The 16430-nt window shown below is 57.4% G+C and overlaps 1 protein-coding gene across 1 annotated transcript; it reads right to left on the reverse strand.

Moving 5' to 3' along the window:
• Window positions 1-1162: 1162 nt before the first annotated feature.
• FADS6 (fatty acid desaturase 6) lies at window positions 1163-6821 on the reverse strand. Its single transcript, XM_027749878.2, has 7 exons — window positions 6433-6821; window positions 5844-6199; window positions 4899-5065; window positions 4471-4651; window positions 3443-3630; window positions 2734-2913; window positions 1163-1813 (listed from the first exon to the last, which is right to left on the reverse strand). The coding sequence occupies exons 1-7, from the start codon at window positions 6468-6470 to the stop codon at window positions 1664-1666; spliced, it is 1260 nt and encodes a 419-aa protein (XP_027605679.1). The 5' UTR covers window positions 6471-6821; the 3' UTR covers window positions 1163-1663.
• Window positions 6822-16430: the final 9609 nt, after the last annotated feature.

A 16430-nucleotide genomic window follows, 5' to 3' on the forward strand; every position in this document is an offset into this window, starting at 1 on the left:
GAGATTACCCCGCCTGAACCGAAAGCACCTCTAATGCTCACTCAGCCCGTGGCTGGAGCCAGGAACACCTTAACTTGGCACATTGACCTTAATTGAGCTCTGATGCTCAGTTAAGAGATTAATCACAGGGCAGAAGGGCAGCTCTGGGGAGGGTCTCTGCCACCCCTGAGCAACCCACAGGAACTCTTGGGCCATTTGGTTCATCCAGCCCTCCTAAGATTTCTCCCCACCTACAGACCCAGCCTAACCCCTGCCTAAAGGGGAATTTGCCCTTTGGATGTTTCACAATATCCTGGATCAATGAACCCACGTGGGGCCAGATAGAGGTGGCAATGTCACCAGCCCAGGACAAATCAGTAATGCCCCATTTCTGATGCCAAAGGGGTCACACTGGATGGATCCGGGGCCAGTTTTCCCTGCCAAAAGTCTGTATCTGTTACACAGGATACACCATGGGCACACCAGCTCTGGCCCCAAGTCACAGTGGCCACACAGGGACACTTTCCCAGTGGGTCTGAGGATGTCCCTGCACTTGGTGGTGGAGAAGGGGGCATGTGATGCCCACAGGAGGGAAAACACCATGGACTGCCTGCTGCAAACATCACCCTGCCATGGGCCAGAGCATCCCTGTGCCTTGGGACACATTTGCAACAGGGAGCCTTATAAATCTCGGCTGTGAGGCTGTCGGGGTCCAGCCCAGATGAGAGAACAGCCCAAATCAGGGAGCAAAGCCCCAGGCTCAGAACAAAGCCACACTGGTCCCACTTTGGCCAGCTGCCCTTTCTGCTGCGAGCTCCCCACCATGACGCTGGGCTGAACTTTGTCATCGGTCTTGCAGGTCTGGGACAGCAGAGCACCCTGGTAAAGCCAGACACAGCAACCCAGAGGGGGTTAGAACCAACCACGTGAGCATCCCAGCCCCTGGCAGCAGTGCTGTGGGCAGAGTTCACCCTCCCTAAACAGGGAAAGTCTCCCAAGCCCTGGACATCTACCTGCATCCAGCAGGTTATTCCCCTGCAATAGGAATGACCAAGTCTGGAGTCAGCTCCAGCACCTCAATACAGACAACCCCCATGGGGTGAGGGCCTTTCCCCCAGCCCCACCCCAGGCACCATGGAATACCTGTATGACTTGTTACAGCAACAAAACATAATAAAGAAAATCCACCTCAAAGTGTTAAGGCTGAATTTGCCAAACCATGTTCCTAAAAGGGACTGATTTAGCCCAAAGTCAGGCAAAGCACAAGCAGCAGTGACACAACCCCCTCCCCACCATCCATCCCTTCCCTGAGCCCCCAGCCACACAGTGGCAGCTCCATCCTGCAGATCCTGGTGGTTATCAGTCCTGGATGTCCTGGACACAGTGCTGCATCTCTCACAGAGGGGGGGTTCCTCTCCCCAAGCGTGAAAGCAGAGTGGATAAAACTAAGCCCTGGCTGGGAATAACTGTGGGGGGACCCTGATCCTTCTGCCCCTGGTGTTGCACCGCCTGGCTCTCCTGCAGTGTCTCTGTGCACTGTTTTCTAGCCAAAAGCAAGACATCGGGGAGGGACGTTTCCCACACGATGGCTTTGTGGAAGTGTTGGTCTGTGCAGCCCCAATCCTGCTAAAACCATCCCTGCTGCAAGTCCCCGTGGGAAGCAGCCCCCCGAGTCCTGCAGCCCTCACTGGATGCCCACCAGCTCTGTGATGGGGGGAGCGTGGACCATCAGCTCCTCGTATCTCTGGAGGAAGAGCCGGAGCCTGGAGCCGTAGGTGTCCTCGTTGTAGGGCAGCTTCTTCTGCTTCAGGTACTGGGAGACAATGGGCTTGATCTGCAAAAGAAAAGGCAATGTCACCTCTGTGTGGGATACCCTGGTGTTTGGACAATGTTCCCAGCCTGAGGCACCCCAAAAGGAGCCCAGAAAACCCATCCCACATGCCCAAAGCACGGCTGGAGAAGGCAGCACCAAGCCGTAACACCTTTGCCATGAAAATTAAGAGGAAGGTGGTTTCCAGTTGCAGCAACACAGGGAGTTCACCTTGGCAAAATGCCTTTGTAGGGCTCTGAATTAGGAGAGGTGCCCTAATGAGAGCCAGCCACGCATGCTCGGCACTCACACCCGTAGTTATCCCATGTGCCCACACAGCTGGCTCGGCAGCGGGTCTGGGAGGTGCCACTACATAATTACCCCCTTCTCTGCAACACGTCTGTGTGGGAGACAGGTCCTGCCAGCCCCGTGAGCTCAAGCAAAGGGCACTGAAAATAAGGGCACAGTATTAAACAAGTGGCGATCCCGTGCTGAAGGACACGGACCTGTCTTGGGATCCCCTCAAGCTGGGGAAGTGCTCAGAGCCCCTTTAGAACACACTCCACACCTCAGAGCAACAAGTAAGGGCATGACCAAAATTATAGGATGTTTGCCTGGAGGCCGGCTGAACCAAAAATCAGACTGCGCAACACTTGGGATACTTTCCCAGCAGAAGAGCTGGGAGGATCCTGGACTGCTGGAAGGCTGCTTTGGGCTGGAACTGGGACCAGAAGAAGGAGCAGGGAGCAGAAACCCAGGAGAAACAGGAATGGGATGGAGGGAGGTCAGTTAGGGGCTGCCAAAAAGCAGTGAGAGGTCTCTAGAACAGGGGGAATGCAGCGCAGAGAGGTCTGGCGGCAGGGAGAGGAGGTGGTGGGGAGGTGGGTGGTCTCGTCCCCGTGTCACCTCCCAACACTCTCAGCCACCCTGCAGGCCTGCCTCACCTTCAGGCACATGTTGTCGGAGAGGCTGGGGAAGAGGTGATGCTCCACGTGGCAGCTGATGAGCGAGTGGCCGAAGGACCAGTCGAGGAGGGCGTTGCGGGGCAGGTTGAGGACACCCAGGCTCATGAGGTGGATCCGCTTGGGTTTGCGATCGGCCGCGAACATGGGGAGGCCGATGTGCTGCGGGACAGGCAGGATGGGGACCCTGTGGCACCCGTCACCTCCCCAGACTCTTCCCAGCAGAGCCAATGGCAGCCCTGGCAGTGCGTGGGCCAGGCTGAGCCACATTTTGAGGTTTGACTGCAAACCCCAGAGCTGGGTTTGTCCCTAAAGTCATTCCATCCTGTGCTTGTCTGTCCATGGACACCAAGGAGCTCCCAGGCTCTGTTCCCCCAACTCACCCACACTTTGAGCCACAGGCCTCTTCCCATCCCAGGACCTGTAACACCACCTGCACCAACACCTGCAAACACAGCAACCCTCCCAATCCTGAAAGCCACTGCAGACAACATCACCCTCCTGTACTTCACACCCACGTGGCCTGATGTTCTCCCAGGACCACCGCTTCCCACCCAGCACCACCAGCCTGATCCTCCCAGTGACAACATCAGCACAAGGGAGGTGACAGCTGAGGCTATGTCACCAGCACTGGATGGTCACTGGTCTATCTCCAGCACTGTTGAGATATCTTGGAGCTTCAGGTCTCTACCTGGAATATGTTGACGTGGATGTAGGGATGTGCCAGGAGGGAGCGGGTGAGCAGCATGCAGAGCAGGGCGGACCACGGCGACTGGAAGCCTGAGACGTGGAGCAGCAGCCAGTAATGGCAGTAAAAACCCAGGAACATGCAGCAGAGAGTCCGGAGAGCTGCTTTCCACTCCACATTCCTCAACAAATCTGCACAAGGAAGAAGAGGCAGCACATGGGAGAGGTGCTGATGCTTCCCTGCCCCACTGCTACACCAGCAGCCAGGCTACCCAGTGTGCCAATAACCCTACAACCTGTCCCATCATCTCCCTTTCCCCATCCTCCAGGTTGGCCCAAATCCCATAGACCTGCTGTTTTTTGGGGCTGGGTCCCAGAGCCTCCTCAGGGCAGCTGATCCAGCTGTGCATCATCACATCAGGGATTCAGATGCATCTTTGTTTCTTACAACTTGTCAAGTCATTGTCTGTGCTTTCGGCACTGCCCAGAGCTGGGTTGTGCAGCCCAGAGGGCTGGGTTTCCTCAGGCTCTCACTGCTTTCTGAGCTCTTCTCTCTGATCGTTTCCTGGCACCATTATTTCCCCAGAGACACCACTTTGCCTGCCTGAGCTCTTTGCATCCCAGCCCCCACGCCCTCCACCCCACACGCAGCCATCAAACACACCCCGTGCAATGCTCTGACCATCCTGAGACCCATGTGTGACACTGAACCCCACAATGGCAGAGGGTCTGAGTTAAAGGACAGCAAATTTTGAGTGCTTCAGGCTCATAGTGGCTTTTTCCAGAGCTTTCAACATCCAACACAGGGAAAGGCAAAGTGTTTTCTGAGCACCAGCAGAAAGGAGATGCAGCAGATGCTGCCCCAGGGCAAGTGCAGCATCTCCTGCCTTTGCTGCAGACTGATGTCCTGTCCCACCAGGGGCTGGTGTAGTTAATGTGATGCCTCCAAAGCAAGCAGGACCCTTGGGTGGGGTGAGACCTGAACAGTCACAAGCTCCCTGCACCCTGTCCCAGGGTGGCTGGGACACATACCAAGTGCAACCAGAGGGGTCAAGATGGGCACTGCGAGAGGGGCAATGAACATGTAGACGTAGCGGTTCAGGAAAGGAAGTTTCCAGGTGCTGGAGTCCCCAAGGCCGATGACGTTGGTGTAGCCGTGGTGGATCTTCACGTGGTTGTAGGTGGCCTGCTCGACTGTGAAAGCTGAGCAGAGCTGGGCAGGAAGAGAAAGGAGAGGTGGTGCTTACAGTCATGGTGCCAGGGCTGGGCGCTGCCTGGCTTGGGCCTGTGGGAGAGGAACCCAGGGGAGACGTTCTGCACCCCATGGGTTCCAAACCCATCTGGAAATGGACTTTTTTGGAGTTAAGCACTAGAAACCACTCCCACCATTCCCCAATATGGTAAGGTGCTGATGGGGCGTTTCTGGGGGGCTGCCACCCACGCCCCCCAGCCCCACTCACCTCAATGAAGAAGATGGCCCACACTTTGCCCCAGGATTTGGACTCGGTCAAGGCGTTGTGGCTGGCCAGGTGGCTGCCCTTGACGGTCAGGGTGTGATGCACCACGCCGAGGGTGAGGACACCCGCCAGGAAAGGGATGGTCTGGGCTGACCGCAGGCACAGGAACCCTGTGGAGAAACCAGCCGGGCAGGAGTTTGGGCACGGACATGTCCTGCAGCCCTCTGAGCCAGGCTGGAGGTGTTGCTGCACCCAAACATGCCATTGCCCTAAACCTGTTCTTCAGCCATGATGACAGATATTTACATCACCCAAGCCAGGGAGTTTGCCTCCTCACTGCCCTCAGGCCATCACACTGAAGGTTTAGACACTTCCAGCTGCGATGGCACTGGGTGCTGCTGGTGACAGATCCCACCCCACAGCTCTGGCTGGGATCCCACTGGTGACATGAGACTGCCAGGATTTCAGCATCCCCAGGAGTTCAAAAGCAAGGGAAGGTCCCAGCTTTCCAAACATGCCACTGGAGACCCCCTGCTCAGCTGTGTCTCCCTGCACACACCACTTTTGGTGGCCACTGCTACCAAAACCACCAGGGTTTCCCTGTCCCATGGCTGGGCATGGGGTCACATGACTCGCTCTCCTGCACTGTGCCCATCCACCCAGATATCAACCCCTCTGTATCCCAGGTGTCACCATTCTCTCACCCCAGGCTGTACCCCAGGTGCCACCATCCCCTCACCCCAGGGTGTACCCTGGGTGTCATCGTCACCCGCTATGGGTTTCTATTGGGGTCCGGGTGCCCCATGTCACGGAGTGAAGGGGTTATTGCGGCTTTGTTACAGCCTTAATAAGTGCTAACAGGCTCCCAGCAGTGCAACAGTCATGAGGAGGCGGTGTGACCCCCCCAGGACCCCCTGGCTGTAATTTGGGGCGGCTGAGCTGAGTTACCTGCCGGGAGCAGGAGGAAGCTGCAGGCAAGGATGCTGATGTCCACGCCGTGCCGTTCCCACCAGCTGCTGCTCTTCACCACCTTCTGCACCAGCTCTGAGAGCTCGGTCATCAGGGCTTCCTCCTGCTGCCCTGTTCGCTGTGGGGCCCCCCCGGGGGTCCCATCCTCGTCACCCAGCGCTGGTCCCGGCTCCCAGCCCGCTGCCATCACCTCTGTCCTGCTGCCGTCAGGTGCTGTCGTGTCCCGGAGCAGGGGATCCCCCATCCCCCGGAGCCGGGGGGTACCGCTGACCTCACCGTTGACCTGCTGTCCCCTCCGTCCCGCCGTGTCCCCGTTCTCCATCGCCATCTCCCTACTGAGCAGAGGCCACGCAGGGTATGACCCACAGGGGATCAACCCCAGCACCCCGACCCACCGCAGACGGGCTTCCCGGCTCCCGCTGCCGCCGAAGGACACGGGAAGGGCAGGGATGGAAAAAGATAAACAATCCAAGGAGGACGCAGCCAGTGGACACGGCCGGAGAGCCACCCAGCCTCCCGCCGCACGGACACCCCGGCCACCACCCGGCCACCACAGCCCCCTACTCACGGCAGTCCCGGCTCGGTGGCTCTCCCGGCGCTGGCCATTCCAGGGTGGCCGGTCCGCCCGTGCGGCACCGCACACCGGCGCCGTACAGCAGCGATTTGGAGAAGGGAGGAGCAGGGGAGGACCGGGAGGAGGGCGAATGCAGATTAGCGATGGCAATAATCCGCCTTGGTGGCCCATATCGGGGAGCAGCCGCGGCGGCGGGGCCGCGGGGAGGACACTCGGCGGGGGCACGGGGAGGCGACGGCAGCGGAGGAGCGGAAAAAAAGATGGAGAGAGGCAGTGGAAACGCTGGAGAGGCAGAGGAGCCAAGTGCCTGAAATAGGACTGAGAAACCCAAGCGGAGCGCTGAGGACAGGGATAGGGTTTCGCTTCTGCCGGGGAGAGGGAGCAACACACCGCCTGTCCCTCGAGGGAGCTGTTTTGGGGAGAAAAACGGCCTTTTCCACAGCAGGGAGCCGGCGTTGGGAAGGAGGGGCAGCGCACGGCTGCGCGGCTGCCTGTGCCTGCCCAAACCGCTGCTGCTGCGGGGCCGCTCCCTCCCTCCTCTGTGCTGGGGGACACAACGAGCCCAGGGGCACCTGCCAGGGACCAGGTCACCCCAAATCTGTCCCTAGAAGCTCTGGCACCCAATCCTGACCCCTACAGGGTCCCTCTTCTCTTCTGAGCTGTTTCCAGAATTTCTGTAAGGATTTCCTCCCTTTTCAGTCGCTGCCTCCTGACTAATCACCCAGACACAACACAGGCATCCAAAAGATTTGGGGATGCCTATGTGCAGACCGGGACCTCCTGAGCCCCATTTCCTTATGGAGGAAGGCTAAAACAACATCACTCCTCACTGTGGCACTGGATTTCTTCCTGCTTTGTTATTTTTCCTTACCAAAACCCAAATCAGCTCAACTGATCTACCCAAACCTTAATGAACATTGACATCTAGCAAATCCCTATGGAGCTGCAACAAACAAGGCTGGTTTGCTATACCCAACGCTGGGGTATCTCATCCCCAAAATGGGATGGGCTCAGCACCTCCAGTAACATCACATCACTGCAGTGACATGCAGGGAAGCAAAGCAAACCTCACACCCAAGTTGCACCAAGCCCCAGGGAATTGTCATCATACCCTGGGGGAAAAAATTAATAACAATTAAGAAAAAAAACCCAACAGCTGCAAAAGCAGCAGAGCCAAGGGTGCATCAGGGACCTGCTGAGGTTTCATTTCCACTGCAAGAGCTTGTATTAGGAAAGACCATTTCCAGAGCCAGGGGCACTGAGGAATCACAGCGTGAAGCCCAGCCAGTGATTCATTCTGATACACAGCATGGCTTTCATCACCCGTGGGTGCTGCCAGGCCAGGGGAGGTGGGTGTCAGATCCAAAGGTGCATCGGGTGGGGCTGCCTCTGAGTGACACCTTCATTACCTCTTCATTACCCACTGTGGATGTCACCACAAGGGACAGTGGCAGCACAGTGACATCCCTGCTCCCAGGGCACGGCGCTGCCGTTCCATGGAGCCAAAGGTGAGCGGTGGTGGAGCTGCCATTGCACAAGGGGGCAGAACTGGTTTTGTGGCGGAGGCTGAGGAGGAGGAGGTGGGGATCAACCACACATCCAAGACCAACATGATCTGTCAGGATCTCTCTGCAGCCAGCAGCAAGCATGCCAGTGTGCACGGGCAGAGGCAGGTGCGTGGCATCACTTGGTCCTGTTGCTGTCACCGGGACTAGAGACCACCTGGGAGAAGAGAACAATTAGTGGGTTGAAAACTACATGGGAGAGGCTGAGTTTTGGCATCTGGGGAAAAGTGTTGAACCCACAAGAGCTTCTTCCTTTAAAGTACAGCCAAGGTGGGAGTCACGATGCTGACAGGAGAGCAGAAACCATAAGGAGAGTCTGCAAAGCTAAAAGGACAGGCAGAAGATTCAGGATTGTAGCCCTGAATCTGCTGCCTTGCAGAGCTCCATTTTCAAAAGAAACTTTTTCAAAAGAAATCAATTTGCATCTGATTTTCCACCACACACAGGGCAAATCACAAAATCCCCCCTGACCAGCTGAGATTTTAGGGATCAAAGCAAACACTGACTTGGCCCTTGCACCGTGGACACAAACACCTCCAATTTAGCAGGAAAAACATATTTAAGACTCAGAAATCATTCAGCACACAGCAGGGCATCTGGAGAGGATCACTGTAATCCCTGGAGCAATGAACTCCTGCCAGCAGCTGCTAACCCCATGACTGCCCCTCGCCCCAGGCAGCATGGGGGTCCCACAGGCAGATTCCACTGGGGATCAGGTCCCCACCACTGTCCTCATCTGATCCCTCTGCCCCCAGAACTGAGCCCAGCCTCTGGAAAGGCCGAATTTGCCCCCCAGCAGGCTCCTTCCATGTCCCTGCTCCCAAACAAGGGGAAAACGGGCCATTTTATCCTGGCACAAGGGCACGCCTGCCAGGTTGGCAGGACCTAGTGGCTGCAAGGTGCTTCCTGCTGACCCCTCCCAGGGTTCTCCCAGCCCATGGGGCAGCACCTGCTGCAGCCCCCAAAAGTGCTGTTTCCAGCCCCAAATCCAGGAGTTTGCAAAAGTTGCAGTATTTGCACACTGGGAGGTGGGGGGGCAGAGCCTCCTCAGCAGCCCCTCCATCCTTACAGTCACCCACCTTGCTTACCCCCCTCATCTCCCAGGGGACAAAGGAGCAGGCTGCAGAGGCTGGCAGTGGAGCACCATCAGCTCCCCTGGCTGCTGCAGCCAGACACCCCAAAACCACCATCCTCACCCTAGCATCACTGGGGTTGCAGAGATTCACTTTTATAATACCTGGTGTGATTCCCCCCCCCCTCCCCGACCTCTTTCAGTCCAAGCACATTTGGGTAATTAACTTAATGAACGATTAATTACCACCATCCCCTGCCCAGCAGGAAGAATTTAAGCACAATGCCTTTTGCCTTTTGGGGTTTGGCAGAGCCACGAGGTCCTCAAAAAGGAGAAATTCTCCCGATTCATTACCTTGCCCCGCCCCTCTCCCTGAGCCCAGCGGCCGAGCGAGGAGCTCCATCTGCAGGCAAAGCTCTGCCTCCATCACCCCGAAAGCGGCTCCATCCCCCAAATTCAAGCACAAGGGTGTTTGGCACATCCCGAGTTCCACAGCCGGGCAGCTCCCACAGCTGCTGCCAAGCTGGGAGATTAGCTCAGGTTTCCACTCACCCACCCATCCCAAGGCTGTCCCACGGCCAGCTGGGACACCCCAAACCCTCCATCCCTGGGGCTGTGGGATGAGGAAAGAGTGAAGGACAAGCTTGGGAGCCTTGGGGCAGGCACCAGAGGGAGTCACAGCCCCGTGCAACAGCTGCTTGCACTGTCGTTTGGCCAAAAGCTCCAGAATCTCTGCCCTGGGCTGGTGGATTCCCAAGGGATGCTCAGACATGGGCTGGTGGGCTTCCAAAATGTGAGACCCAGCCTGATCCATGTGCCAGGGCAAGAAGCTCTTAGTGGGTGCTGGGGGTGGCACAGCCACGGAGCCCTGGCCCAGGGGGTGCAAAGTCCCCTCCCAGGGACGAAACCTTTGGGTGTTGGGGGGCAGAGCTATCGAGCCCCATCCCATGGGGGGCAAAGTCCAGATCAAGACCTTGGGTGCAGCCACAGCCTTCCTCTAAGCTCCAGTGGTGCCCAAGTGAGACAGGGCTGACAGGGGTAGCGAGATGCCAGACCTATCCAGGGCCGTTTGACAGCCCATGTCCTCCCAGCCCTGCCGGGACATGGCAAGTTCATGCTTTAAACCTTAAATAAACACCGTTCCCGGGACACCTCACTGTTTGCAGGGCACAAGTGGTCACTTTGGGCAGCAGAAAACTTCCCACTCACACTCAGTAGCTCCGGAAAGAAACTGGATGCCAGCACTGGCTAATCTGGGCGATCTGTTTGCGTGGCTCAGACCGGACGACAGCGAGACGGGGCGGGCAAAGCCAGGCTGCCCTGCGCCGGGTCGTGCACCGGCTGCGGGGGAGGCATTGTGGACAGAGGCCTGGTCTTATCCAGGCTCTGTGTTGCTCCAGTGCCACCCTGCGCTGCCCCAGCACCTCTTCTGGGAAGTGGCTGAATGGCAAAACCCCACAAAGGGCATTGTCCAGCCCGAAAGGGGGTGCAGGCCCCACACCCCCAGTGACATCCACATCATCCTTTCCATTGCTGCCATGTTTTTCTCCTCTGTTTCACCTCCACATGGGAGTGCTGCAGAGGTCAGACACGGGGAATTGCTCTGCTAAACCTCAGTGATGTTCACTCCAGGGTGAGAGGAGCTGGGATTTACCTGCCAGCAGCAGCCAGGTGTGGAGACATCACCCTAACTCCTTGCTCCTGTAAGCTTTAGGGGCTGCACGGCGTGACAGAACCTGAATGCTCCCCACTCTGGGGTTGGGATGATGGTCCTCCAGGTCCTGGCCAGGCCAGCATGCTGCTGTGCTGCAGGGATAGACCACAAGCACCCCACCACTTGCAGAGCAGTGACAGATCCATGGGACTGCCAGACAGAGCAGGAAGTTATTCCTTGTGTGGGGTTGGATACATGCCTGGTCTGAGTTACACCATGAAGTGAAACACAACCTCCTCCCTTCTCCCCTTTCCAGTAGCCTCCTCTAAACACAAGAAACTCAAAGCTCAGGGACAAGCCCCAAGGTGTAATTCCTTGCCTTCTCAAGGCTGGGTGAGACCCGCGGCAGTGGCTGATGGATGGAGGCTCATTCAATGCACATGAAAATCAAACCCAGCACAAAGTAACTGAGCCCTTGGACATCCCAGCCCAGGGATCAAAGCCACAGCACCAAAACCCACCTTTGCCCATGAGCACCCCAAAAGCCTCTGGGACTCGCTGTATGTCCACCACCAGAATATCCTGATACCGTACCCAGACTGTGTTTTCAGTTTTATATATCAGCAGTGAATAAAGCAGTTGTCATCCACCCCTGCTCCAGCCCGGCTTAATTTCCAAAGCCTGGCTGGAGGTGTCAACTAATCACAGACTTCCTCCACTTAGCAGCTCAGGGCCAAGGTAATCACTGGTTTGGGTGCCTCTGCTCTTGCCCCGACCGAAACTGCTTGCCCCCACCCCTCTGTGCCTGGCGTCACTGCCTGGCCAGGTGTTACCCAACGCAGGAGTGCGGTGGAGATGCCGTGGGCTCCGTCCCTTTCCGCTTCCAAAATGCTGAGCCTGCCGACGATGGTGCCACCAAGGGATGGCTGAGTCTTCTCACCTGCTGGCCTGGCAGCTCTTTTGTGACCCTGGAGTTCTGCGGGGTCCTGTCCTGGCAGCAACGGGCCCTGAGGAGGGAACCAGCCGCTGCTCCAGTGCCAGTCATCAGCCAGCTATTGGAACAACGCTCCTGGGCACAACACTACACTTCTAGTCCTTGAAAATTAAATAAGTTTTAAACATGGCACTGCCCAACCCCAGCCCTTCCAGGTGCCCTCCTGGTCCTCAGCCAGAGCCACCAGGGCCAGCCACACACATGTCCCCATGGGCAGGGACCCAGCCCGGCAGCTCCCCATCAGACACCCACACAAAATTTTTAGTGCTGGGTGCAGGCAGGGTAACTCCAGGTTCCATCCTCTGCCCTCTCGAGGAAGGAGGGACATTTCCAACCTCCTCAGCATGTGGAGGGAGGATGAGGGCCCAGGATGGCATTACCCAGCACTTGCCAACTTGGGCTGGGGCCATGGCTCAGCAAAGATGGTTTGTTGGGATGGCTCAGTGCCACTACCCACGGCTGCTACTGGGGGCCAAGTCTCCCTGCCAGCTTCCACTGCTGGATTCACATGCCAGAAGGAAAAGGGGCTGGGAGGGAGAGCAGGACTCAGGGTTGAGTCTCTTTTATCTTCTCTCCCAGGAGTTTTTGGACAGGCTCTGTTGGGGCTGCTGTGTTTGCCCAGTCTAATGTGGGTGCCAGCCAGTACCTGGGTCTTGACTCTGTTGCTGCTCTTGGTGGGATCAGGATACATTGAATTCATGGAAACCAGGAATTCCTGCAAGACAGAAAGCTCCCTGCTCATTAAGAAGCCCATGGACATCTTTAACTGGCAAGAGGAGGGATTGCACGATGCTGTCCCTTGCACCTGGATGGGCACTGCCTTCTGCCAGGCACGGGTCCATGCTCTTCCCTGGCATGATGAGTTGGTGCCACCCTGGGTGCAAACAGCAATTAGGTGCCACGGTCTCCGGGCAGGTGCCCGATCCCACGCTGCTCCAGCCGGAGGGAAGGTGAGGACAGCTGGGGCCATGATGTAACCTGCCGTGCCTGGGAGGCAGTGCCTGGAAGGGAGCGAGCCACCCAGCCAGGGTGGAAAGCCAATGAGCTGTGTCACTCATTTGGGCTGGAAATTTGGTCGGGAGCCAAAGGGCTGCCCAAATCCAGCCAGACTCCAAGAACGCACCCCCACCTTGCAGGTCTCGCAAAAGCAGAACCTATTTTCCCTCTTTCAGCTGCTGTGGGGAGGTGATGGTTGAGTTGAGGGCATGGGGAGAGGATCTGCTGCAGCTCCATCTCCCTGCCAGGCTTGGGGATTCACCCAGCCAGTACCCAGTGTGTCCACCTTGTCCATTACATCCCTCCCAGTGGGCACAGGCAGCTCACCAGAGCCTTGCCGAACTGGCCACCACACCGAGGGCAGTTTTTGTTTCTTCTTCCAGGCGAGTGCCCAATGCTCCCTGCCATCCAGAGGGATAACTCACACGCTGCCTGGCAGCTATTTCATCAGCATGGCCGGACCCATACAACCAGTTAGCTTGGAAAAACACGACTCTTCTAATGATACCTTTGGAGCAGTGGTGCTCCGGATCCCAGTCCACCAAGGGAATATCTGAAGGAGCCCAGAGGAGGTTGTGGGTCAGCTCTGGCTGGCATATGGCTTTATCCCCAGTCCTGCCAGCACCACTGGGTGAAGGAGCCGTTTTCTATCCCCAGTGCCTGAAAACTGGCATTTTTGCAGCCTACTAAGAAAACACAAACACCAGGAAAGATGTTAATCCTCCAGCTGGTTTTCCTGTGGAAGAAACATCCCCCTGGCCCCATTCCTCCCACTTTTCCCCTCCCACCATAAGTTGTTGCAGGCAAATCCAAGGTGCTGCTCCTTAATCCCAGCCTGGGGAAGCAGGAGCCACCCCTGACCTGAGCAACCTCACCTCACCAGTGTGTTTTATTACCGACTTTGACAAGGTCCCGCTGGGATCGGGGTCAGCGGCAGCCGGAGCTCACTGGCGGGAGGGCAAAGTGGGGCACAGCAAAAGAGGGAGGAGGCCTATGAAAAAAAAATAGGGCTTAGAATAGAAACCAGGTTAGGGCTAAACTGTGGGTGTAGGAGCTGTCGCGGCAGGTAGAGCTGCCTGCTCTGCCAGCCCAGGGGACCTGAGGGCCTCCGAGCCATACTCGGCATTCCTCACCAAATTTTCAGGGTTTCCAATCCCCGAGTTCTAGAAGTTGCTGGGCTGGAGGGCACAGGGAGAAAGGGACCACAGGGATGAGACTGGGTGCAAAATTAACAAGAGCTCAACCCTGAAGCCATCACTTCATCCTGCGAGGGCTCTTCTGGTCCATCAGATGGCCATGACCCTCCAGAGGGCCCTTGCTGCCCCACAGGTGCCACATCTGGAGCAGCTGGAGACTGACACAGCAGGAACGGAGAACCCAGAGGGCAGTTCTGCAGAAAAAAAGTAGGGTTTGTTTTTACCTTTCTTCCTGTTTGGAGAGCGAACAATCAACAATGAGCCAAGCTTGGCACAAGGTGGAGATAAGTCTGGCCTCCTGCAGCGCTTGCTGTGGCACAACGAGCGTCACGAGGACCTTGGCACAGCCTGGAGTGTTCCTCCGAAGCGCATGGAGGGTTCACAAGGTGCTGCTGGCACCTCCCAGGCAGCTGCCAGCCCGGGGAGCCCAAGGGTAGCCGGATCTGCTGGAAAACACAGAATCCGTCCTATGACCACATCCCTGGCTGGGTCATGGCCAGCTGGAGCCAGGCAGGGAGCTGATAGCAGGATTTACCAAGAGAGGCCAGAGGCAGTTCTGGGAATAGCCCCGCTGGCCAGCCTGGGTCTGCTTCCCAACAAGGATGTTGCCTTCTGGCACGTGGCAAAGGTCATGCCTCTGTGAGACCAGGAGACTTGCTGGAAGAGGGATGACTAAGACTCTTGTTTTGTTGGAAAAAGGGGTGAAACCAGTCTCCTTGGAGAGGATAGGAAATCCCAGATTCGGCCTGCACATGGATCGATGGGTTTTCCCAGCCCACGGACACCCTGTCACACAGGAATTCACTCCATCTGCTCCACAGTGGGAGAAAACCTTCTCTCAGACATCTAAAAAATATCCCTGTGACCTCTGCTTCCGCCTAACAGCAGGTGTCCCTTTCCCATAGTAAAAAGTCCTGTGGTCAACAAAATCACCTTTCCAGAAGACAAGTCCACAGTGATATCACGTGTGGGTTCCCATGCCCATCCCCTGCCATATGGAACATTGCCCTCAGTCCCTTGGGAAGGCTCTGCTGGAGGTGGCACTGTTGGGGAGCCAGGGTGGGGAGGACATGAGGAGAGACAGCCAGTGGTGCCAGCTCCCCCTCCTTCTTTACATACACAATAATTTTGGGAATAAATAGTGTAAAAAGGTGATTCTTTCGGCCTTTAGTCCCAGCACAACCTTATCCTGCTGTCAAGGCTGGGACAGTTCTTGGCATCACCTGTCCCTGAGGTGGTGAGAAAGGGAGTTTGTGGTCACCTTCAGAGAGGAAGGCACCCATCCCGTGTCACCTCCTCCAGATCCTTGTGCCGTGGGATGCCTGGGGAGGGCAGGGGACCTGCTCATCCCCCCTGGCATGGAAAGCCACCCAGGAGGCTGATCTTCCCTTGGGAAAGGCGGTTTGAGCACGTGGCATCCCTGCCCGGCGGAGCCGAGCAGCCCCGGGCCAGGTGAGTAACACCTTCTGCCGCCTGCCTCGAATACCGAGGGCTGATCTATCACCTGGTGCCAGTGGGAGGAGATGTGCTGCTCCACTGGCACACAGGGGCCCCTCTCGCCACCTCCAAATGCCTCCTGAGGAGGGTCGGGCTGCCCTCACTGCCATCTTGGGTTTTCTTGAGGGATGCCCAGCACGGGGCAGGGCTGTCCCCGTTCCTGTAGGCGTTATCCTGGAGCCGGAGCAGGGCTCCAAGTCACAGACATGCCGATGCTGCTCGCAGCACCCTGCCCGCACGGGCTTGTATAACCTCTTACGTCAGGCAGCGCTGGGCCGCGGCTGAGCCGGCTCCTGCCTCTCTCCCTGCCCATCCTGGCCCGGCACCGCGGCCAGTCCTGGAACACAAAGTTCCTGGGTCTCACTGCATCTGCCGGGTGCTCCATGGGCCCCTCTGCCAGCAGCCTTCCCGCAGGGGTTCTGGCGGGTGCTGTCACCTGGTCCCTGCTGTGACCCAAAGATGCTCATCCTCCACCTCAGGACCCTTTGGGGCACAGTCCTGCTTCACATGGAGCAGTGTGTTGTCTGTGAAAGCAACTGGAAAAAAAAAAAAAGAAATGAAGATATTTTTATATTTTTCCCTGGGCAGAGGAGAAGGGGCAGGATGTGGCCAGAACTGCTCCCTGACCAGCAGAGATGAGTCCAGCACAGACCATCACAGCCCGACCGGTGCCCATAAAGGCTCCACCTTCCCAGCCGTCCCTGGCCTGCTTTGCAAACCCGACCGGCCGGGTTTCGGGGTACTGGAGGGATGCCAAAGCACCAGGACAGCGGGGTGAAGGCATTCCCTGGCACCAGAGTAGGCAGGATGCCATGCCAAGAACGACACCGGCTGTTCACCTCCTCTTCCCACCCCCAGAAACGCGAGCGAAGCCCCTGGGGAGATGCTGTCTGGGGCATCAGCGAGTGCCCTCGCGGGCTGCGCAGCCCCTGGGCACGGGTGACCGAGCCCATACCGCGCCGCCGAGCACCCACTGCTGCCCCTCGGGCATCACTCGCGGGTGTCCGAGTGCCGCAGG

This window comes from Pipra filicauda, unplaced genomic scaffold, assembly GCF_003945595.2.
Source record: "Pipra filicauda isolate LSUMZ 115617 unplaced genomic scaffold, ASM394559v2 scaffold80_size11013439_pilon, whole genome shotgun sequence".
NCBI lineage: Eukaryota > Metazoa > Chordata > Aves > Passeriformes > Pipridae > Pipra > Pipra filicauda.